Source organism: Gopherus evgoodei, chromosome 12, assembly GCF_007399415.2.
Source record: "Gopherus evgoodei ecotype Sinaloan lineage chromosome 12, rGopEvg1_v1.p, whole genome shotgun sequence".
Taxonomy (NCBI): Eukaryota; Metazoa; Chordata; order Testudines; family Testudinidae; genus Gopherus; species Gopherus evgoodei.
The window spans coordinates 7810917-7834726 of NC_044333.1; the positions used below are offsets into that span (position 1 = coordinate 7810917).

General features: G+C 49.2%; 1 protein-coding gene across 1 annotated transcript; it reads right to left on the minus strand.

The window, feature by feature from the left end:
• Positions 1 to 3895: 3895 nt before the first annotated feature.
• LOC115660630 (mucin-12-like) lies at positions 3896 to 20124 on the minus strand. Its single transcript, XM_030582210.1, has 3 exons — positions 19818 to 20124; positions 9461 to 9584; positions 3896 to 7229 (listed from the first exon to the last, which is right to left on the minus strand). Exons 1-3 carry the CDS (start codon positions 19891 to 19893, stop codon positions 5942 to 5944), a joined length of 1488 nt encoding a protein of 495 aa, XP_030438070.1. The 5' UTR covers positions 19894 to 20124; the 3' UTR covers positions 3896 to 5941.
• Positions 20125 to 23810: the final 3686 nt, after the last annotated feature.

Genomic DNA, 23810 nt, shown 5'->3' on the forward strand with positions numbered 1-23810 from the left:
AACAGACATTCACATGGCACTGTTCTAGCTGGCATTGCTAGGTATTTACGTGCCAGATACTATGCTTGATCTTAGCTCACAGAGAGCCGAGAAGCGATATGCCCCTTCATGCCCCTTCACCACTCCAGAGGACATGCTTCCATGCTGATGACGCTTGTTAAAAAAATGTGTTAATTAAATTTGTGACTCAACTCCTTGGGGGAGAATTGTATGTGTGAAAGTAGAATGAATTATATTGTAAAAATAAGAATGAATTAAAGAAATGTTGTATGTACCTTTAAGCAGAAATAAGAAATGTTGAAATACAGGTGCCAGGAAAAGAAAACATTAGGCATAAACAAGGGTGCTAATGGCGAAACATTAACAGAAGATCGGTAATAGTTAGTAAGGAAATAAGATATGCATGCCTAGCCCAGGTAAACTTATCAGATTCTGCTTCCTTTGTTATCTTGCTAAGTGCTCGCCCTTTTATCTGTATAAATAAGATAGTTTATGTCTTGCATGGTGCTCACATTATCTGGCTGTTATTAGCAGAGCGCTGTGCTAATAAAACAGAGTGGTCTGACAAACTGAGTCCTGAGTCTAACTTTGACATATGTCTCCTGCTCTGATTACCTGCATTCTGCCATATATTTCGTGTTATGGCAATCTCAGATGACGACCCAGGACATGTTTGATTTAAGAACACTTTCACTGCAGATTTGACAAAACGCAAAGAAGGTCCCATTGTGAGATTCCTAAAGATAGCTACAGCATTTAACCCAAGGTTTAAGATCTGAAGTGCCTTCCAAAATCTGAGATGGACGAGGTGCGGTGCATGCTTTCAGAAATCTTAAAAGAGCAACAGTCCGACGTGGCTACTACAGACCCCAAACCATCAAAAAAGAAAATCAACCTTCTGCTGGTGGCATCTGACTCAGATGATGAAAATGAACATGCGTCGGTCCACTCTGCTTTGGATTGTTATTGAGCAGAACCTGTCATCGGCATGGACACATGTCCTCTAGAATGGTGATTGAAGCATGAACAGACATACAAATCTTTAGTGTGTCTGGCACATAAATATCTTGCAATGCCAGCTACAACAGTGCCATGCGAATGCCTGTTCTCACTTTCAGATGAGATTGTAAACAAGAAGCAGGCAGCATTATCTCCTGCAAATGTAAACAAAATTCTTTGTTTTAGCAATTGGCTGAACAAGAAGTAGGACTGAGTGGACTTGTAGACTCTAAAGTTATATAATGTTTTATTTCTGAATGCAGTTATTTTGTGCACATAATTCTACGTTTGTAAATTGAACTTTCATGATAAAGAGATTGCACTCCAGTACTTGTATTACTTGAATTGCAAAGTACTATTTCTTTTTTTCTTTTTTACAGTGCAAATATTTGTAATCAAAAAGAAATAGAAAGTGGGCACTGACACTTCGTAATCTGTGTTGTAATTGAAATCAATAAATTTGAAAACAGAGAAAATATCCAAAAATATTTAACTAAATGGTATTCTATTATTGTTTAATAGAACGGTTAAGCACAATTAATTTTTTTAATTGCTTGACAGCCCTAATTCTTATACCTTTGCAGTACTCTGGAAACAGCACTTCCGGGGTACTGAAAGTGTGTCCAAGATCTCTTTCTTGATGGGTAACAGCTAATTTAGACACCATCGTTTTGTATGTATCATTGGGATTATATTTTGCCACGTGCAGTACTTTGCATGTAACACTGAATGTCATCTGCCATTTTCTTGCCAAGTCACCCAATTTTGTGGGATCCTTTTGTAACCTGTTGCTATCTGTTTTTGACTTAGCTGGCTAGCTTGAGTAATTTTATATCATCTGCAAATTTTGCCACCTCACTGTTTACCCCTTTTTGCAGCTCATTTATGAATCCGTTGGACAGTGCTAATCCTAGGCCAGTACAGACTCTGAGGGACACGACTATTTACTTCTGTCCATTCTCAAAATGGGCCATTTATTCCTCCCCTTGGTTTCCTGTCTTTTAACTGGAATGCCTGAGAATGCTAACGATCGTTCATTTAATTTAATTTAATGACAAGCCTTTTATTATCTTAATCACTCTATTTGTTTATAAAAAAGCTTGCTGCACTGGGGGGCAGAGTCATTAGCAGCGCCCTTGCATCCCCACCCCTGCCCCAGGTGATGAGGGAGGGGCATGGGACCCGTCCCCACACACACACATCTCCCCTGCAGGAAGCCGTGCAGCCCTTCCCATGAGCTCAAAGGTGCAGCCCATGTTTGTAGTCCTTGCCCAGGAATTACAATCACTGGTGAGGCAAGGGAGTGCTTATCTGAGCTATCCTAGCCGCACATTCTTCTCAAGGAGAAGTGACCCTCGAAAGGTTCAGATGAGGGCCCACCCTTCCCGAATCTGAAGCTTTGCGGCATGAGCCAAACCTCAGGCGAGTGCAAACTCCTGCTAAATGAGTCCTTGGGGATATTAACGTGGCTCCGAAGTAGGGGTCCAGGGCCTAGCTGGCTGTAGAATAGGGACTGGGCAACCAGTTTGAGTAAATGAAAATTTCCTTGGACTGTTACCTGTTTCTGAACTGAATGGGGCCAGAACCTTTTTCTGAGGGAAGAAGTGGTTTGTCGACCTTCAGTTCTGCCTTGCCAGAAGCAGAAATGCTGGTGTCTCTCAAGAAAGCATGTTCTGTGCAAAGATCTAGGGCAGCATGTGGTCCATAAAGTGCAAACACATGGGGTGCAACCACAGCCCCATTGAAATCAATGGGTGCTTTGCCATTAACAGCAATGAAACCACCATTTCACCCAGATTATCAAAGTCCCAACTCACTTCTCCTTAGTGCTGGCATTAGCCTCGAGACCTTGATATTCATTATTTATCCAACTACATCCTTCGATGAAGACATTGACTTTTGTCATAGAATTTTATTGGTTTTTTTCTTACAAAAATACTAAAGAGAATACGATACATATATCAGGGGCCAATCCTTTTCACCTTGTGCTTTAAACTAAATACTTTCAGTACTACAGAGAATGCAATTGGAAGCCCCTGTTTCCAGCCATATCACCCCAATATAACAAAGGTCCATGCTGGACAGTCAGTCTTCCTGCACCCTGCCAAGATGACCAGTGTGCAGGATTTTTTAAAGAAATAATAATCCCAAGCCTGTACCAGTAAAAGTCAACGGCAAAGTTTGCCTCTGATTCCAGTGGCGGCAGATTGGGCCCAGTGTGACCTTGCATTTGCTAAGAAACTGCAACTGTTTTAAATAATTCCTAGCCCATTATTAGCTGAAAGGAATTCCAAAGTTCCGCCAACACACTGGCCAGGTAGCTGCCCCAAGAACTCCCTAGCTGCCTTATCCTACACAATATGGATGCTTGCAGCCCTGAGTGTAAAAAATGACCCTTAGCACAGCCAGGGGCAATCAACTCTATCTGGGTGAGTGTGGACTGGGTAAGAGGGCATGGCCAAGTGGCTAGGGCACGGTGCTGGAGGGAAAACATGCTCCACCTGTTCCACACCTGCCCTGCTGCTAGAGGCATTAGGGTTGCTCCTGCCCTGTGCAGCCCACATTTAAAGGTCACTGCCCCCTCTCAGGGCCGGCTTTAGGCCTATTCCATCAATTCCCCTGAATTGGGCCCCATGCCTAAGAGGGCCCCGCGCCCAGTGAGTATCTCTTTCCTGGCTAGAGGCGCCTTTTTAATTTTTACTCACCCGGGGGCGCTCCAGGTCTTCAGCGGCACTTTGGCGGCGGGTCCTTCAGTGCCACTGAAGACCTGGAGGGAGTGAAGGACCCGCCACCAAAGTGCCACCAAAAACTTGGAGCACTGCCCAGTGAGTACAAGCCCCACATGTTTTTTTTACATGGTTTCTTTTTTTTTTTTTTTTAGTCATCCCTGCCGGGGCCCCATCAAAACTGTTTGAATTGAGCCCCGCACCTCCTAAAGCCAGCCCTGCCCCCACCACTGAAATGGAAGGAGCCAGCTTCTCGCCATACACCACATGACACCATAACCTTTTGATCAAGAAAGGAGGAATAGCCCTTCACGCCCTATATAAACAGCCACAGGAGGAATGTAAGGAGCAGAATCTGAGACATCATTGGGCCAGGACACTGGAAGTAAAGCCCTTTCTCTCACAAAAGTGTCTTGGGATCTTTCAGTGGCCCAGATCTCAGTTTTAGGTCTGCAGGTCTAACATCAAAGAGCCCCTTAACAGCCTCCTGGATCATTAGTCGAGACCTGGCTTAGTGGGAAGAGGGAAGACAATAGCTACTCAGTCACCAGTCCTCCTTCCTGCAGCATCTAACTCCAGCTATTCTGTGATGAAGTCCGTGCTCATTGCTAGAACACCAAGAGGACACCGTTTTGTACTGAAGGCATCTGTCAGTCCTAGGCATTGCTAACGTTCACTAGCCAGGGACGGGTTAGGAGATCAGTAGCCTGCACTCTGCATTTGCATTATATTTCTAAAGCTATGTACTATAAAAATAAAAGGCTAAATTTTGTATTTAAAGGACTATCCTTTGTACATCATTCTGACAACCTACGGGTTCCTATTCCCATAGGGCTAAATTCACCCCCATGCATGAAGGCCTATGTACTTCCAAATAGGGCTAAAGTAATGCATTAGTCATTGGGTGCCGGGCCTCTGCACAGGGCTGAATTTCACACATAAAACTCAAGTATACACTGTATCCGATCACATTCGGAATCCTTTGTACCAAGTTACCTCCAGCCCCATCTACACAACCAACACCCAAGGGGAAGGGAACTTGCTCTCGAGCAAAAACAAATATTGTTGAGATGAAACCCATCAGCCCAGCTGCTGGGTCAGAGTTCCCCTACAAGTGTGTCTGCTGGTTCCCAATTGGGGTAACCTCAGCACCTATGCCTTGTCCAGCTTTTCTTTCCCAGAAGTTGAGTACAGAATCAGCTGTGGCTAGCTTGTTCTACTGTTTGTATGTACTTGTGTATTATGCAGATAAAGCAGTTGCATTTTATGTGTCTTAGCTTTTGTTATACATGTTTAACTTTCTTTTTCTGCATGCACATTTAGATTCTGGAAGTCCAGACCTGTTCACATTGAAGTCAATAAGCGCAGCACTGGATTCGTTATGTGTGTGTGTGTGTGTGTGTGTGTGTGTGTGTGTGTGTGTGTGTGTGTGTGTGTGTGTGTGTATACAGTTGCCTCCAGTGGGTGTTTAGCTGCCAAAATCTGGATTCCGAGGTCTAACTTTAGGCAGCCCCATTGGAACACTGGACTCAGAGTGGTCAGGTCTGGTAACAGTTAGTGACACGGTTGGCTCTTGAAGACTGGAACAGCCAGCAACCAGTTGAGTGACACCTCAGGTATCACGCAAACAGAATCAGAACAGAATGGCCCCACATGGGGACCCAAAGTGCAGGGAGTGAAGCAGCAGACGGGTAACAAGTGCAAAGTTTGGGACCACACGCTTCAGGCAGGGAGAGGCTCGAGGTGGCGTAGCATTCAGCTTGAGAGCAGCTTGGTTGGGTTTTTAGCTGGATGGTGCCAGAATGGAACTCTTCCAATACCAGTTCAAAAACATGCCTTTGGCACTGAGTGGCAAACAGCAAATGAGCTGCTCTATAACTGCTGTGACCTTTACATATAATGATGCAAGACAAAAGACAACCAACTCATTCCTAAAACTTCGCCCTTGGCTCCCTGGGTATTTTTTGGCATTCCACTCAGAAGCTGTGAGTTTCCTTAGAGTCTCTCTACCTTGGCCCATTTGCCTTGCATTGTTTTTTGGCTTAGTCCAGTATAAACCTGATTAGTGTGAGGTTTAGCCTCCCTGCTCCCTGTTAGAGAAACATCCTAGAGTCCACCTATTAGCAGTAGCAACCCAAGTCCATGCTATGAAGGATTCAGATGGCTTCCATAGCATATTCATTAGTTCGAGAGCCCTGCTGATTAAAGAGCAAGCTTTATATCATTTCTTTAGCTGAGTTTCCAGGGCAGTTTTTGGCCTTTACATACATCCATGCAGCGGCACTGCAAATACCGAGAATGCTCGCCAGCAAAGCAAGTCTGAGGATGCGGGTTCGGGATGCAGGCAAAATGCTGGATGCCAAGGGACCATCTGAAGGTCCCTCTGCTCTGTTCTGAAGTGGGAAGCTTCCGACAGAAAGGACTGACGTTTCTGTAGATGAAATGAATTCAGGAAAAGAGTGAGAAGGATCTTTCTTTCCTAAAAGAGATAAGTAGCTACCTGTGCGAGCATCAGCCGTAGAGTCACTAACAGCATCTCTTTCATAACCACTGTCGGGACTGACAGAACTACTTTCTCCTCCAGGAGATGTGGGGTGTGGAGTGGATCCCTTGGTGGCATCACTTCCATTTAGAACAGCTGTGGGTTTTATGGTAGAGTTCTCAGTCACTTGCCCTATAGATGTAAGGCCTATAACAGGCTTGCTGGGAACAGATTTTAGTAGAGAAGGTGTTGTCGGCAACGTAGGTGATAACTTGGCAATCTCAGGGCCATTTACAATGGATGGAGCATCTGAAATAAATCTACTGGGAGCACTGGCAAGTCCACCAGCTGTTTGATTTCTAGTAGAGCCTACAGAATTGTATGTAGGTTGTATGGGACTCTCAGACCCTTTGATAGCAGTGGTGGGATCTGAATTAAATCTGCTGGGAGCTGTGCTAGGTATATCAGTTGTTGGACTGATAGTAGATCCTGTGGACTTGTTTCTAGATTCTATGAAACTCTCAGAGCTTTTCATGACAGGGGTGGGAACTGAATGAAATCTGCTGGAAGTGCTGTCTGGTATGTCAGCCGCTGGCGTTGTAACAGATCTTATGGAAACTTCACTGCTGTCGGCAACAGGCTCAGGGTGGACAGTAGATGGAGTAACAGTCTCTTGTAATGCAGAGAAGGATTTTGTAGAAGACCTCTTGGTCTCTTGCACAGTCAATATGGATACATTGGGCTCCTCCGTCCTCACAACAGATCTGTATACTGCATGTGAAACCAGTGTGCCAGCCCCATGAATGAGACTGGCCGGAACACTGGGCTGTGTTGGTTTAGAGCCAGCATCGCCAACTAATCTGTGAAAAACTCTTGCCCCTTCTTGCACAACTGCAGAAGTGATGGTGCTTGAAAGTGGCAGATTCAGAGGAGCACTTGCTTGGTTTAGCTGTTGGACTGCTCCCTTCACCCACTTCGCCTCTGGGTCTGCACAGAACTCTTTATTCTTCTGAGTGACAAATCTGAAGAGAGACCAGAAACAGCAACAATCACAAGAAACAGAATGGAAGAGCTGATAAATATGCAAAGCCTGGATAAAAGCAGCCATGAGGAAGCTCATACTACCTTGGCAGAAGCTCCAGACATTCCATTTTCCCAATTACTTCTGAAAGTTAAATATAGCCATGTTCTGGTGTGCAGGAGACAGAGATATAATCAGCTGGTGTTTGAGTCATGATCTAATGTGATGAATGATTTCCTGACTTTCTCTTTCCTGTTCATTGTTAAAGTAACTATTTTGAAATGGGGCAGTTGACCCGATTTTCACCTGTGGATGCTGTAATGAAGTTAAGAGGGGCCAACTGTGTAATCACAAATAGGGTTGGATCCTGTTCCTACTGAAACCGAAGGGAATTTTTCCACCCACTGCAATGGGAGCAGGGCCAGACTAACACTGAAAGTACAATTCTGCTCTGTAAAGTGGCTGCAAATATGGCATCATGGGACTCCATGTTTTTGACTCTCTGATGCCAGATTATTATTTATTATTTAGCACCTACAGGCCCCTACTGAGCTCAGGGCTCTGTTGTGCAATGTGTACATAACTAGAGACAAGCCTCTGGCCCAAAATGTTTACAATCTCAATAAACAGAGCAGATCAACAGTAGGAGGGGAAAGAGGCAGGTCACTGGCCAGATGGGGAACAGAACTCAGCTTTCCTGACTCGAGCTGGTAGGTTTTTGACTCAATGCAATTTTTAAGAAAAAGCGTCCGTGTTCCTGGGAAATTTTGACTTTTTGTCCAGAAAAAACAAAACAAACAAACAAAAAAAAAAACCCCAAAAAATGAATGCCCAAATTTTTCAGCTGGAAACCAAAGTGGAAAAGCTGTGATCTGGAAATTCTGCCATGGTGCCTCACGGGAGTTGTTTTGACTGCCTCATTCCCCCTCCCTCCATTCTCTGGGGCTGGTTTCCCCAGCTAGACTCCATCTCCCATGAGCCACTACAACCGGGGACGTCTATGATGGGTTGCATCAAGAGGGGGAGACTATAGTGCAACATGGGAGATGTAGTCCATCCAGGCAGCCCAGGCCATTGAGGAAAATGGGAGCTTGAAGCACCCAAACTACAGTTACCATGAGGCACCAAAGTATCATTTTTAAATCAAGACTTTCATATTTTCAGCTGAACGGTTTTTGCCAAAAATGTCTGATTTCCTATTTTTCTTCCAAAAAAATCCACATTTTCCCTGTGGGGTGGGGGAGAGAGCAAAAATACTTTCTGAGCAGCTCTACTCATGACTCCCAGCCTGGAACCTGAGCCACTTGATCATGCTCTGGTCTCGCCCATGTTAGTAGAGCAATGCCAGTTTACATCAGCCGAGGAGCTGGCCCCAAATCTGTAACAAATTTGGAGCGTTGCACCCACTTAAAACCAGGGCTGAATTTGGCCCAGGCTAAGTAAACTATTAAAAAGGTTGAAATATTTCCCCAGCCTTTTCTCCGGGGCTGAATTTCTGGTAGCTGTATAAAGTGTTTATACATTAAAACCACATGTAGCAATTGTCAGGTTTGTTTAAAATGAATTAATGAGTTCCCAGGGGCTCCCAGAGTGGAAGGCTGGACTTGTGCTTAAGGCAGAGGCCTACTCTTCAGGTCCTGATTCTGCCACAGGCTTCCTGTAGAACCTTGTCCAAAACACTTAGGCTTGGTCTACACACTACTCATTCATCTCACTATAACTACATTGCTCAGGGAAAATCCACAGCCCTGAGTGACTCAGTGATACTGATGTTAACTGTTGGTGTAGACGGCACTGTCGATGGGAGGGCTTCTCCTGCCGAAATAGCTACCACCTCTCCAGGAGGGGGAGAAGCTCTCCTGTCGACGTAGTGTAGATAGCATCTTCACGAAGCGCTCCAGTGGTGCTGCAGCAGCACTTGTAAGTGTGGACAAAGCCTTCATCTCCATTGGTCCCCTATCTGTAAAACAGTCCTCATAATCTTTCCTTTCTTCTGCCTGTCTTGTGTATTTAGCTTGTGAACTCTTTCAGGGCAAGCCCTGCCTCACTATGTGTGTGTACATCACCTAGAAAGATGGAGCCCTGCGTTCAGCTGGAGCCCGTGGGCAGTTTCCAGAATGTGTTTTGCACCAAAACGAGGATCTGTGCAGGATTTTGGCCCATTTATTCTCAGAGTTGCAAATTAAATTAATCAATTCTGAAAAGGGAACCACATAGTAGAAAAGTACTTACATGATAGCGGCTTTGGGACATGATGGTTCTGTCTTCCTATAGGTCTTCAACAGTTTCTGGGGTATTTGTTTTTGTGAAAATTCGGTGCATAATTTTTTGCACTTCACATGTGCTTTAGGTTGTCCTAAGGAAAAAAAAAATTAAACGTAAGTATCAGTTCGTGCTCTGGATACAATGAAAGCTGCACATCATCCCCATTGTCCTCCTGCATGGAGAAGTAAAAGCCTGCTTTCAAATTGGGCAATCTTAAAAGGAAGTGTGCTGCATCAGTGAAAACAAATCCTAGCAACCATGTTCTCATCAGGGCTAAGTGAGTGCTCTACGAATTTAGGGGAAGGCCCTAGCAGCAAAAGCATGTGAATACAAAAGATTCTTGAGACATCCTTAAATAAAAGCCCCCAGTGGGCTCAGGACGGATGGGGAATGCACAGAAACTCTTGCTTGTGGGGCTGCAGTTCAAATCTGAACGGCATCGTCGCTAAATGCCCTAATAGCAACTATGTGGGTAAAACCAGACAATCATCGTGCTCCCAAACGAACTTACACAGGAAAATTATAAAAGATCAAAAGCACCACATCACCTGTGTGTGAACACTTCTCACAAAGAGGTCAGCCAGAGCATGTCCTCAGCTTCAAAGGAAACCATCACAGCACTTTCAAAAGGTTAGCCTGGGAGCTTAAATTCAAAACTACATGAGACACTAAAACTCTTGGCCTGAGTAGAGCAGGGATGGGCAAACTTTTTGGCCGGAGGACCACATCTGGGTATGGAAATTGTATGGCAGGCCATGAATGCTCACAAAATTAACACGCCATATTCCAACAGTGACAACACAAAATCAGACTCTGTTTTACAAGATTGCACGCACTGTGAAAAAACTGGGCCCTCTCTCTAGCCTGGATTCGTCGAGCATCAGCTTCCAGTCATAGGAACACGCTGAGATTCACCAGCTCTCTGCTTTCAGAAATCTCCTCCCAGGTAGGTCCCGACAGCCCACAATCTAGTTGCCTGGGGTGGTAGGAAAGTCACCTAAGCCAACAAGTAGCAGGCACCTGGGCTTGCACCTTCTAGGCACTGATGGTGCATGAGGTGTGTTTGAGTTGGACACTGGAGTAACACAAGTGTCCTCACACGCATCATGTCGGAGCGTTGGGCGGGCGGAGCGGACCAAGCCCCCAACCCTGCTCCCAGACGAGAGTGCTGGAGCTAGGGTGACCAGACAAGTGTGAAAAATCGGGACGGGAGTGGGAGGTAATAGAAGCCTATATAAGAAAAAAATCCAAAAATCAGGACTGTCCCTATAAAATCGGGACATCTGGTCATCCTAGTTGGAGCAGGGCAGTGAAGCTTGAGGGGCTGGATTATAAGGTTTTACGGGCCGGACGCAGCCCACGGGCAGTAGTTTGCCCACCCCGGCATAGAGACACTGGATTTATGGATTATTACAACAATCTATAGCTCACTAACAATCCCCTCCCCTGGCCCTTTTCCTCCCTCTGACTGGAGTAGTGTTAATGGGTCACTTCACCTTGAATGGTTCCCTGAGATATGCGGTAACTACTTATGCCAAACACTCTGTTCTGCCTTGTATTTACCTGTGACGCTTTCCCAGCCCTGAAGAAGAGCTCTGTGTAAGCTCCAAAGCTTGTCTCTCTCTCTCTCTCTCTCTCTCTCTCACCAACAGAAGCTGGCCCAATACAAGATATCACCTCCCCTACCTTGTCTGTTTGGTGGCATTTGTGAAACAAATTAATGGGTCTCAGTCCAGGTCCTGGTGGCTCGTGTCTTTGTCACAAAAGCAACTGCTGCAGCGGTCGTTCGTTGGCCCCTTTGCTGGCACTCTCAGCACAAAGGTCGCAGAGGATGAGTGGCTCTACAGGTCAGGGCTGAGGCACTGTCACTGATGGGGCACTATGAGGTAAGCTTGCTCTATTGCTGCCCATCCTGTACATAGCCTTTTCCCCAGCAATGGCTTCCATACAAATAAACTCCACCCACCTTGTCGCTTAACATAGAGTTTGTACATAGGTGCCTGTTGCCATAGAGCGTATGTCTGCAAAGCAGCTGGAAGGTGCTTCCCAGAGAGAGTAGTTGTGCAGGTGCTAGCTCCACTCCAGGTAGTGTGCTAAAAATAGGGGTGGGGCTGCAGCGGCCGAGTACATACCCCCAGGGTTGGGCAGACTTGCACTTGGGTGGCTCGCCTGAGAAGGTGTTCGTGCCACTCTGACTACACGGCGATTTTTAGTGCACTAGCTCAAGCAGAGCACCTGCCCAGCTGCTGTGTGGACATACGCTCAGTCTCTGAGCACCTCCTGGGAGTTGGGGAAAAGTGCAAAGAAAACACCTTGGGAGAACTTCTGTGAGTTTTCTCATAACTATTCCCCGTGCTTAGATATTAACATGAGAGCCATAGACACATCCCAGGTAGCCTTTCTAAGACATGGCTACTGAAAACATCCTTCTGCAAAAATAGCATCTTGCTCAATATGGGCCAAATGGTGCCATCCTTCCACACATTGGGGAGACTTTCTTCCTGCGAGTGAGCCCATTGACTTCACTGAGGCTACTGCCCGTCCACTGTAAGCAGGGGTTGCACAATCAAGCCTTACGTTCTTCCCTGCGTGCTTTGGCGTTGGAGCGTGTTTGGACTGGCATGTCTTCCATGCTCCTTTTAGCTAAATTAAAATCATTGCTTCCACCCCATAACTTCCTTATGGTATTTTTTTTCCTGAGTTCTCTCTTTGTTCCTGTGGTTTAGTTAATGAATTACAGAGGAGGCCAAAGGGTCTCCCTTCATAATCAGCACTAAGTGGGCCGGGCTGTGGTGCCTGGTTTCTCCCATTCAGGGAAGTTATACAAATATTTGCTGTAGTAAGTGGAATAGAATCACCAAACCTTCAACATCAAGGACCACATTCTGCAACCGCAGTGAGCGACCCTTTGGCAAGCGAGAGGATTACTCACAGAGTTCCGTGCTACTCCACAGGAGCAAGGTGGGAGGAGGGCAGCGTCTGACCCTTAGCCAGTGAGGTAGGTCTGCAGTGAAATGAAAGACCCTGTGGCTGGCCTGGGTCAGCCAACTCAGGCTCGGGCTGCAGAGCTAAAAATTGGCTTGGCCTGGAGCTGGGGCTCTTGGATCCTCCCCCCTTATGGGGTCCCAGACCTTAGACTCCAGCCTGAGCCTGAACATCCACACAGCAATTTTACAGCCTGAGCCAGCTCTGCGTACATACTCCGAGTGCATGCCCAGAGACAGGGCCGGCTCTAGCAATTTCACCGCCCCAAGCACGGCGGCACGCCGCGGGGGGCGCTCTGCCGCTCAGGGCCGGCTTTAGGAAGTGCGGGGCCCAATTCGAACACTTTTGGCGGGGCCCTGGCAGGGATGACTTAAAAAGAAAAAAGTGTAAAAAAAAGCCTTCCATTTCTTCCATGTATTATTTACTTTCCATAACTATATAAATAATAAAATTGTATATTATGTACATTGCACCATATATGCTGTTGATTGGTTATTAATGACTGCCGTTTCACATGTGTGGGTCCCCGCCACTCCCTGGGGGTGTGCACATGTGTGGGTCCCCGTTGCTTCCTGCCCCCCCTCATTGAAGCAGGTGTGCAGGTTACTGGCCTGGGAACTGCAGGGCAGCAGTGGACATGGGGCTGGTTTGAGACAGGGCAGGGGCTGACTGGAGGTAGGGTCTGGCTGCAGGCAGGGCAAGGGGTGTGGCGCTGACTGGAGACAGGGGAATGTGGGGCGGGCTGGCTTCAGGCAGGGCCGCAGAGGGGTGCAGCAAGGGTTGGCAGGGCTGGAGACAGGAGTATGGGACTGGCTGGCTTCAGGCCGGGGGGTGCAGCGGGGTTGGCTGGAGACAGGGTAGGGCGGGCAGTGCAGGGCTGATGCGGGCAGGGGTGTGTGACAGGGGTTGGCTGGAGACAGGGCAGGGGGTTTGGTAGGGGCTGGCTATGGGCGGAGGGTGCAGAGCTGGCTGCAGGCAGCGGGGGGCGGGGCTGGTGCGGGCAGGGCAGGGGGTACAGCAGAGGCAGCTGGAGCCCCGGCCCTTTAAAAAGCCCCCAAGGCCCCCGCTATCCCAGGGCTCTGGGGGCTATGTAAAGGGCCCGGGACTCCCCTGCTTCTACCCCGCCCCGGACCTTTTAAATAGCCGTGGGAATGCATGGGGGCAGCGGGGCTCCGGCGGGGTTCCGGCGGCTATTTAAAGGACCGGGGTGGCAGAGGCAGCTGGAGCCCTGGCCCTTTAAATAGCCCCCAGAGTCCCATGCTACCCTAGGGCTCTGGGGGCTATTTAAAGGGCCCGGAGCTCCAGCCGGGAGAGTGGGGCCGCGGAGCTTGTCGCGCTCCGGCCGGAGCTCCAGCCGGGGCCACGGGGCTTGTCACGCTCCGGCCGGAGCTCCAGCCAGGAGAGCGGGGCCGCGGGGCTTGCCGCGCTCTGGTCAGAGCTCCAGCCAGGAGAGCGGGGCAATGGGGCAACCGCTCTCCCACCGGTGCTTTGGTCAAGGGAGCGGGGCCATGGAAGACCGCAGCCAGGGTAAGTAAAAAAATTTAAAAGGCGCCTAAAGCGCGGGACCCTCTTAGGCGCGGGGCCCGATTCCCAGGAATCGGGCGAATCAGCCTAAAGCTGGCCCTGCTGCCACTCGCCGGTCCCGTGGCTCCAGTGGACCTCCCGCAGGTGTTTCTGCTTACCGTCAGCTGGTCCTGCGCTCCGGTGGAGCTGCTGCAGGCGTGTCTGCGGCAGGTCCACCGGAGCCGCCTGCTGCCCTCCCAGCAACCAGCAGAGCGCCCCCCACGGTGTACCGCCCCAACCACGCGCTTGGCGCGCTGTGGCCTGGAGCCAGCCCTGCCCAGAGAGTAAAGTACGCATTGCAAGGGGGGGAGGGGATTCGCATTGGGACGGGACTCGAAGGGGCTGGGCTGTTTGCTCTCAACAAGATATATCTGGTTAGTTGAGCTTTGCTCCATAAGCACTCTGCAGTCTATAGACCCCAGTGGGTAGCTCTAGGTGTGATGGTGTATTGGCAAAGATGACCAGTGAATCATTATTGCAACTCCTGTTACACAGTTGCGACAAATCTTGTGCAAAGTATGTCATGTAAGGTGTCAATGGAAAAGTAATGCTTTGCTAAGTAGGATGATCCTGTTTAAATCCATGTCTCATCTTTATATGTAAAGTTATTAATGTATTTGCATCTCAGATGTGTTTGTTCCTGGGTGACACCTCTCAAAGAGATATACATCAAGACTAGATAGCTCTGTGTTGATGGCCCATCAAGAACACTCAGCTCTCACAATGGGCTATAAAAGAAATTCATTCTGTCCAGATAGCTCGCCCTGAGGATGCCTCAGACACCAAGTGGGCCAGTGGCCAAGCTCTGTGAATCAGCCAACCATGCAAGGACATGTGACATGCTCTTGTGACCCTGGACTCCATTTTGGGCCTGTACCTTTCCACAAACTGGGGGTGTGGGGCTTTGTTTGGGACAGTAATTTTCCATGCACATGGCAGAGGAGATTAAAAGACACCCGAGACATCGCTATTTTGTTTTCATTTCCTGCTTTGTTTCTCTGAACTGGATGTCTAACAAGGACTGATGACCCCCATCTGTGTGAACGATTCCAGAGAGACTTTTGCAAACTAGCAGTTTATTCCATCATGGCTACAAACCTGATCTAAGGCCTTTGCAACCACTTGCATGTACATGTTTCCTTTCACCATTCAATAAGTCTCTGCTTTTTTTCTTTCTTTCTTTATATTATGAACGCTTTAGTTTTTGGTTACTAAAGGACTGGCATCCGCGTGATTATTGGGTAATCTGTTATATATTGACCTGGCTAAATCCTGATCCCTTGGGATTGGAAGGCCCCGATATCTGATTAAATTGGTTTTCAGTAACCACTCACCATAAAGTCCAGTAGCTGGGTGGAGAGCCGGGGGCTGGAATGCCGAAGGCGACTGCATGTTTGATGTTTGTTAACTGGTGTGGTGAGAGAGAAGTTCCCTTTGGCTACTGGCTTGGTGTAATCTAATGCTAGAATAACCACCAGTTTGGGGTGAGTCTGTCCTATTGCTCAGCAGTTTGTCCTGAATCTGGTATTCTCAGCTGGGCCCCACTGAGGCATGGGGACACTACAGTATAGATGAATCTGCCGCCCTCCCCCCTTCCCAGCCAGCAGGTCATTACTGGGGCTGTTTTGAAACTTGTGTCGCTAGTCACAGTTACTCCCACTGAGCTTGGGTCTGTGCTGGGCCTTCCAGGAGTGGCTGCGCCGACAGAAGAGAAGGAAAGGTGGCTTTAAACTAAACTGCCTGGACAGTGCCAGCTCCAGGGGTTAGTAGCCAGTGGGCTGCTCCAAGACCCCCACAATTCCCCTAGTGCTACAGCCCCACCCTTTCCCAACCCCTCCTGGGCCTGCTCCTGGCAACCCTATGCCAGAGGGATCCTCCCTGGGGCCATTGCAGCCTTTCACAGCCATTATACACCCCCTGAACAGTGGGGGACCAGAATCTGAGCCATTCTTTTTATCTTAAGTAGAAACAGGCCTGACCCAACCCCCAGATCTGACCCTTCCCCTTCTGCGAACATTGGGGAAAGTGACAAAGAGTCCTGTGGCACCTTATAGACTAACAGACTTTTTGGAGCATGAGCTTTCGTGGGTGAATACCCACTTCATCAGATGCATGTGGTGGAAATTTCCAGGGGCAGGTATAAATATGCAGGCAAGAATCAGTCTAGAGATAATGAGGTCAGTTCAATCCGGGAGGATGAGGCAGGGCCGGCTCCAGACACCAGCCTACCAAGCACGTGCTTGGGGCAGCACTCTGGGAAGGGGCGGCACTCAGGGTTTGTTTTTGGTTTTTTTTGGTTCGGCCAAGCAGCACGGGTGGGGGGGGGGGCTTTGGAAGCCTGTCACTGTCCTGGGGGGGGCGGGGACTTGGGTGACGCGACGCTCGGGGGGGGCAGGGACTTGGACGGCATGACGCTCGGGGGGACGAAGACTTGGGTGGCGCGACGTGATGCTTGTGGGGGCAGGGACTTGGGCGGCACGATGCTCGGGGGGCGGGGGACTTGGGCGACGCAACGTGATGCTTGGAGGTCGGGGACTTGTGCGGCGCAGTGCGGTGCTCTGGGGGGAGGACTTGGGCAGTACGACGCAACGCTTGAGGGGGGTGGGGGACTTGGGCAGTGCGACGCGACGCTTGGGGGGGGTGGGGGACTTGGGTGGCGCGACGCTCGGTGGGTCGAGGACTTGGGCAACACGACGCGACGCTCGTTGACCAGGGACTGGGTGAAGCTCAGGGGCGGGGAGACGTGACGCTTGGGGGGCGGGAGGGCGCTCTTTGTTTTTGCTTGGGGAGGCAAAAATGTTAGAGCTGGCCCTGGGATGAGGCCCTCTTCTAGCAGCTGAGGTGTGAACACCAAAGGAGGAGAAACTGCTTTTGTAGTTGGCTAGCCATTCACAATCTTTGTTTAATCCTGAGCTGATGGTGTCAAATTTGCAAATGAACTGAAGCTCAGCAGTTTCTCTTTGAGGAAAGCGCGGCTCTGATTCTGTACTGGCTCCTGTCTCTGCAATGGGCCAAACAAAAACGCTGGCTATGACATCCCCCAGCTTTGGACATGTTCTTACCCTGACTCACATCCCTACTTGGCAGCTTGCGCCTCTGATTATAAACATCTTGACTGGAGACTTCACAAGGGAAGTCAGACACAGCACAGTCTTCTGCCACTTCCAGCTGGCCAAGAAGGACAGAAGTTGCATTATGAGAAAAGTGGGAGATCAAGATGATGGAAGGTTTAAAAATAATTATAGCAAAACAAAACCTAATGCCCATCCACATGAACTGGGTAAAGCCTTATGGAACAGTCCTGCAGAATTTAATAGAACATGAGAACCTTTCTATAAGGTTTTTGAACTGTCTTATTGAACAGAGAAATCTACCTCTGCTGTAGAACGGTTCAAACTATAGATTCCCAACCTGGAGGTCATGACCACTCTGCCTTGCCCAGGCCCCATTGCTAGATGGGGTCCCAGTTAGTTGGGGGGGGGGTCTTGGGATGGAAAAGCGAATAGCTCAGAATCACTGGTTTAGATAAACCTCCCCGTTAAATCCTAGATAGAGCCCATAAAATGACTCTTTATTGAAAAGCCTCTATGAGGAGTATCACAGAGATTCCTGCTACTTCTAGCAGGACACAGATTTTGCAATCCTAAGCGAAAGTAATAGTCTAGTATGTTCACCGCTACCCTGATATAACGCGACCCAATATAACGCGAATTCGGATATAACGCGGTAAAGCAGTGCTCCGGGGAGGGGAGGGGGGGTGTGCACTCCGGTGGATCAAAGCAAGTTCAATATAATGGTTTCACCTATAACACGGTAGGATTTTTTGGCTCCCGAGGACAGCGTTGTATTGGGGTAGAGGTGTAACATTATATGCAGCCGAGGATTCTAAAGGTCCTGTTATTTCTCAGTCTCTACACCAGCTCTTCTGCGGGGGCCCCCGGTAAAAGTTTAGGCTCCATTCCTGTTGAGTTAGGACTGTCTCTGATTACCCTTGTTGTGTGATACGTAGCAACGCCTTCTTCTAGAAGGTTCCTCAAGGAAACCAGCCTTGAGCCCAGCAGAGAACTCTGCCTCGTCAAATCTATTATATTTCTATAGATCGCTATTGGCTTCAGCCTAATTCATTTCTAACAGAGTGTCCCACCACGGAGAGAGGCAGGCAATTATAGGTCTGTGTGCACATGCCCAATCCATGTTCATTTTTGTATGTTGGATAGATTCGACTCATACCCACATTCAGATGTCACCAGCCTCCATGTAACATATCACCTTACTGTCCTGTAATATTCTTATGCAAATAATGGGCCACATTTTCAGACCCTGGGATGCACAAATACAAGCCTTTACCAAGAGCCTGTGCACAGGCAATATGGCTGTGGACACCACCGTGCCAACTGAATGCCCAGAGGGCCAGTTATCCCTAATTATGTGTGTGCCTAGGTGCTATTTAGGCACCCAGATGCACACTCATTCTTGCCCAGGGTAGAGCTGAATATCTAGCCCAGTGGTTTTCAAACTGCGGGTCAAGACCCAGTACTGGGTCACGGAATGGAAGGCACTGGGTCCCGGCGGGTCTGGTCAGCACTGCTCACCGAGCCATTAAACCTCCTGTTAGCGGGGCTGCCCGGCTAAGGCAGGTTAGTCCCTACCTGTTCTGGCACCACGCTGCGCCCCAGAAGTGACCAGCAGCAAGTCCTAGGTGGGGGGGGGGCACTCGGAGCTGAGGGGCAGTGCAGGTGGGCGAGACCCACACAGAGCCCCTTGCGCGCCTCCACCTAAGAGTCGGACCTTCTGCTGGCCACTTCTGGGGCTCAGCACAGTCTACAGTGCCAGAACAGGCAGGAAGCCTTCCTTAGCACCCCCACTGAGCCGCTGACCAGGAGCCACCCGAGGAAAGTCCGCACCCCAAGCCTCTGACCCAGCCCTGAGCCCCCCTCAAAACCTGGAGCCCCTTCCTGCACCCTAAACCCATCATCCCCAGCCCCATCCCAGAGCCCGCACGCCCTAGCCCAGAGCACTGACCCCCTCCCCCACCTCAACCCTCTGCCCCAGCCCTGAGCCCCTGCAAATGTGGACCCCCCCATCCTGCACCCCAAACTCCTCATCCCCAGCCCCACCCCAGAGCCTGCACCCCCAGCCCAGAGCCCTGACTCCTTCCCATACCCCAACCCCCTACCCCAGCCCTGAGCCCCCTCCTGCACCGCAAACCCTTCATCCCTGGCCCCAACCCACAGCCCTCACCCCCCACACCCCAACCCTCTGCCCCAGCCCTGATTCCCTCCCACGCCCCAAACCCCTCATCCCCAGCTCCGTTGGGTTGTGGGTATCAACAATTTTCTTCAACTGGGTCACCAGAAAAAAAGTTTGCAACCCACTGCTCTAGCCAATCTATCAGCTACCTTTTTTTTAAAGTTTCTGTTTAACATTACAAGCCTGGGCTAAACTGTCTTTTTGTCTGCCTCTGGGTATAGCTCTGATACAGTGTGTAGCTCTGATGCTCGGGAGGGGGGCGGGGGGTCTGGCTAATCCTGAACCTTTCTCTTTCCCTCGCCTGACTCAGAAAACAAACTGCAGCCCGGGCTTGTTTGGATTTCTTTGTTGGGCAGGTTATGCCTCACACCCAGGACACGGGGCCTGTTCCTTCCTTAAAGGAATCTTTGCTTTCTGAAATAACACCGCAGAGCAGTACCATGGATCAGCTTCACCCGCAGGTCTTCCCCACCATCCCAGGAAACCCAGCCTTTCCTCCAGTTCTTTCTACTTCAAAGCAGCTCACCTTCGACGCGGTTTTCCACATTCCAGGGCACCACCAGTGCCAGCAGCAAGACAGAAGCGATAGAAGTGCCCTTCATCTTCCAGCGATCGGGAGCCAATGGCAGCAAGAGGGAGGCTGTTAAGCAGGCAGTTAGTTCCAAGAATTATGCTTGGCTGCCTCTCAGATCTGGACACAGCCGCAGCAGCGTCCCAAGGGCTAGAGGCACGATGCAATGCCCAGCCTTTATTGAACATGTGGTTTCAATTTTGATTTTACGTGAGTGTGCAGGCTGGATTTACCACCCCCGCTCCTGTCCTGTGACAGAGTGAGCAAGGGAAAACCAGGGTTGGGAATGTGGGTCGGCGGCAGAACAAACGGAGCCAGGAGTTTCCCAGTGTGTCAATTATGTAAGCTGTAAAACCTTTTCTGTATACAGCAGGTAGCAGGGCACTATCAAAACGGGAATTGGTATAAACCGATGGGGCTCCACTGGCGCCGAAGGAGCAGAGTTAATTTATAGGAAGTGACCTCGTGGCCCAGTGTCATTAATCTGAAGCCGTCTGCTGTTCCTTGCTCTCTGCTCGCTACCTCGTTTCCAATTTCAGTGGAAAGCAGAGTGTTTCTCCCTCTTCCCCTGTTTTCTCCAAGGGAGGTTGTGGGTGGAATCCCTGTCACTGGAGGTTGCACAAACATCTGTCAGGGACGGGGTAGGTCAGGTTTACCTGGTACCGCCTCAGCCTGGGGGGATGGATTTGCTGCTTTCTCCAGGGTCCTGCCCAGCCCTACACTGCTGTGATTCCAGGGTCACGCTGGATAAATTGCAAACCAAAGTCATTTTGAAATGCCAAACTGAGCCGCACCTGAGGCTCAAATGGAATGTTTAGATCTGAGCAAAATGCTTCTCTCCCCACCCCCCCGCCCCTGCTGGTTCCAAAAAGGAAAATTCACTGTCATAGACATGTTCCTGCAAACGGTTTTGATTTCAAGGAAAGGGTATTTTCCAGTGAACAAAATGTCCCACTGAAAAGTTTCCAGCCAGCTCTATTCTTTGGCTTGCGGGTGAATGCCATGCACTGAGGAAGAGGCAGTCCCTGCCCCATAGAGCAGTGGGTCTCAACCAGGGGGCCAGGGGCTGCAAGCAGGTTTCAGGGGCTCCGGCAAGCAGGGCCGGCATTAGACTCGCTGGGGCCCAGGGCAGAAAGCCGAAGCACCACCGCATGGGACTGAAGCCTGGGGCCCTGAGCGCCGCCACCCCGGGGCTGAAGCTGAAGCCTGAGCAATGTAGTTTTGTGGGGGCCCCTGTGGCATGAGGCTCCAGGCAATTGCCCTGCTTGCTACCCCCAATGCCAGCCCTGGGCTTTTTATGCAGAAAACCAGTTGTGGCACAGGTAGACCTGGGAGTTTTTATAGCACGTTGGAGGAGGCTCAGAAAGGAAAAGGTTGAGAATCCCAGCCGTACAGCCCACAGCCTAAGGGCACAAAGGCAGGGGAAGGGATACAACATACCACCTACGTGTTGAAAAAGATGAGGGGCCTGGCTTATTGGACACACGAGCTGTTAGCTTTTAAGGTGAACCATTGGCCCACATCCTCAAGGGGAGTAAAGCAGCTGAGTTGCACTGAAGCCAATGGACCGAAGCTGATTTATACCAGCGATAGCTCTTACGTTCTCCTCTCTCAATTCTCTCTCCATGATTCGTCCCTCTCCCGTTCCCATGTCCTTATTCCCTCCCTCCTCGCAGGCCAGCAAAGAAAGGGCAGCTTTGACGCAGATTCTGAGGGTTTTTTTTGTCAGAGTTGCTGGACAGTTGTGGTGTCAGACTGAGACTGTGCACTGAAACCTTGCCACATGGCATTGGAAACCTCAGCACTGCTGCTGCTGTGGTTTGTTACTCTAGCAAGCTGCAAACCTTAACCTCTGGTGTGGGGTTGAGACGCCCACTCTCGCAGTGGTTACCACTGAGGCTGGTAGGGGAGTGGAGCACTTTAGGTTTACAAAAGCTCAATTGCCATCTAATACTTGCTGTAGAAATCAACTCTTTCTAATGCACCGCAACCTTGTGGTGGTGGAGAGGCTTGAGTGGGCTAAAGACCTTCAGAGCTACATAGGCCGGAGCTTTTATACTCCTGGTAGGGACCCCTTGGTGAGCAGGCCTGAGGCGAGGCTCCTGACTAACCATGGACCAAATGTCACAAGACCCCAATGGTGGATCGGGTGCACATAGAGGACCTTCTAGTACTCTGCGACTGTGAAGGCGGATGGAGGTTTCAGCAGGAGGGAGGCCCCTGGTTGGCTTGGATCTCCTTGCCACTGGGTCAGAGTTTTCCTCCTGTCAAGTTTCGTGTGGTTACCACCCGCACATGCGTTTCCCCACATTAAAAGATTTCACGCGCAGGCCTCTGCCAAAGTGTTCACACCTGCACAAAGTCCTGCGGCAACGCGTGAGTGGCAGGGAAGACAGGAGCAGTGATCTCTGGGTGTCTTTAGTCACAAATCTGCATGCAGGCAGCAGCTGTGTGATGGTCGTTTTGTGCTTGGTTGAGACAGAAGTGCATTTCGGCAGCAGCAGCTGTGACTAATCATGGCCTTTTCGGGATCTCCTCTGCTCACCCCAAATAGGGAAGGGGCTAGAAAAGGTGCCCCAAACATAGGCTGTCTCTCACTCTTACGACTGGATGGCCGCATCCAGTGGGATCATTCAACTTTGCAGCCGAAACAAGAGATAGAAGACAATGAATTTCGTCACCTGGAATGTCTGCACCTTTATGGACTCTCAGAGCAGCAAATGCCCAGAAAGAAGAACTGCCATAATTGCCAGAGAACTGGCAAGACTCAAAATTGATATTGCAGCTCTTAGTGAGACACGCTGGGCCGATGAGGGCCAAGTAAAAGTGGATGGAGGTGCCTACACCTTCTTTTGGAAAGGGAAGCCACCAAAGAGGGATGAAGTCACAGGATCGGCTTTTCCATCAAAAATAAGATCACCAGTCAGCTTTTGGAGCTTTCTGTGGGGATCAACGAGCGTCTCATGACTCTTCAGCTCAAGCTCAGCAACAACCAATATGCCACGGTTATCAGCGCGTACGCCCCAACACTCCATGATGAGGAAGACAATCAGGAGCAGTTTTATAGAACTCACAGTCACACCTAAGGCAGACAAATTCATCCTCCTAGGAGATTTCAATGCCAGAGTCAGATGGGACTCCCAACTCTAGAGAGGCACAATAGGCAATGAAGAGGTGGGAAGTGTAAACCCCAATGGTATTCTCCTCCTCAGTAAACGAGTGGAGCATGACCTGCTCATCACAAATTCCATCTTTAGGCAGAGTCACAAATTTAAGATCACCTAGAAACATCCTCGGTCCAAACACCGGCACCTCTTTGACTATGTTATAGTCAGAGCCTGAGACTATACCAACATCCGTATAACACAAGCTATGAGAGGTACCGATCACTGTTGGACAGACCATCAATTAGTAAGATCAGTCATGTACCTGCAGCTTGCTCCACCACATCACAAACACCCAAAGACTAAGCAAAAGTGGTACAACGTCAAAGCACTTCAAGACCAAGCCAGCTGTGAGACATTCCAGCAACATCTGCCTGAAAAACTCTCTAATCTGCCTGAAAACATCATTGACATTCAAGAGCACTGGGATCAACTTAAAAACACCATTCACAATGAATGTGCTGAAACCATAGAGTATTCTACTCATCGGCACTAAGACTGGTTTGACGAAAACAATGAGGAAATCTTATCATTAATTCAACACAAAAGAAATACATTTTGTAACTAGCAAAATTATTGCTTTAACAAACAAAAACTTGAGGCCTATCACCTGCTTAAATCCAAAGTCCAAAGGTGGTTACATGACATCAAAAACAAGTGGTGACAAGAGAAGACTTCTGAGGTCCAGGGTTTCGTAGACCAGGATGATATGAGAAGCTTCTTTAAAGCAACAGAAGCTATATATGGACCAAGCTTCAAAGGCTCAACCCCATTACATTCTCAG

Excerpts from the sequence above, each read along its gene's own strand:
- LOC115660630 (XM_030582210.1), bottom strand. The coding sequence starts at position 19,893 with ATGAAGGGCACTTCTATCGCTTCTGTCTTGCTGCTGGCACTGGTGGTG. Across the intron at positions 9,585-19,817 it reads TGTGGAAAACCGCGTCGAAG|GACAACCTAAAGCACATGTG; the intron begins GTGAGCTGCTTT and ends TTTTTTCCTTAG. Across the intron at positions 7,230-9,460 it reads TGTCCCAAAGCCGCTATCAT|ATTTGTCACTCAGAAGAATA; the intron begins GTAAGTACTTTT and ends GTCTCTCTTCAG.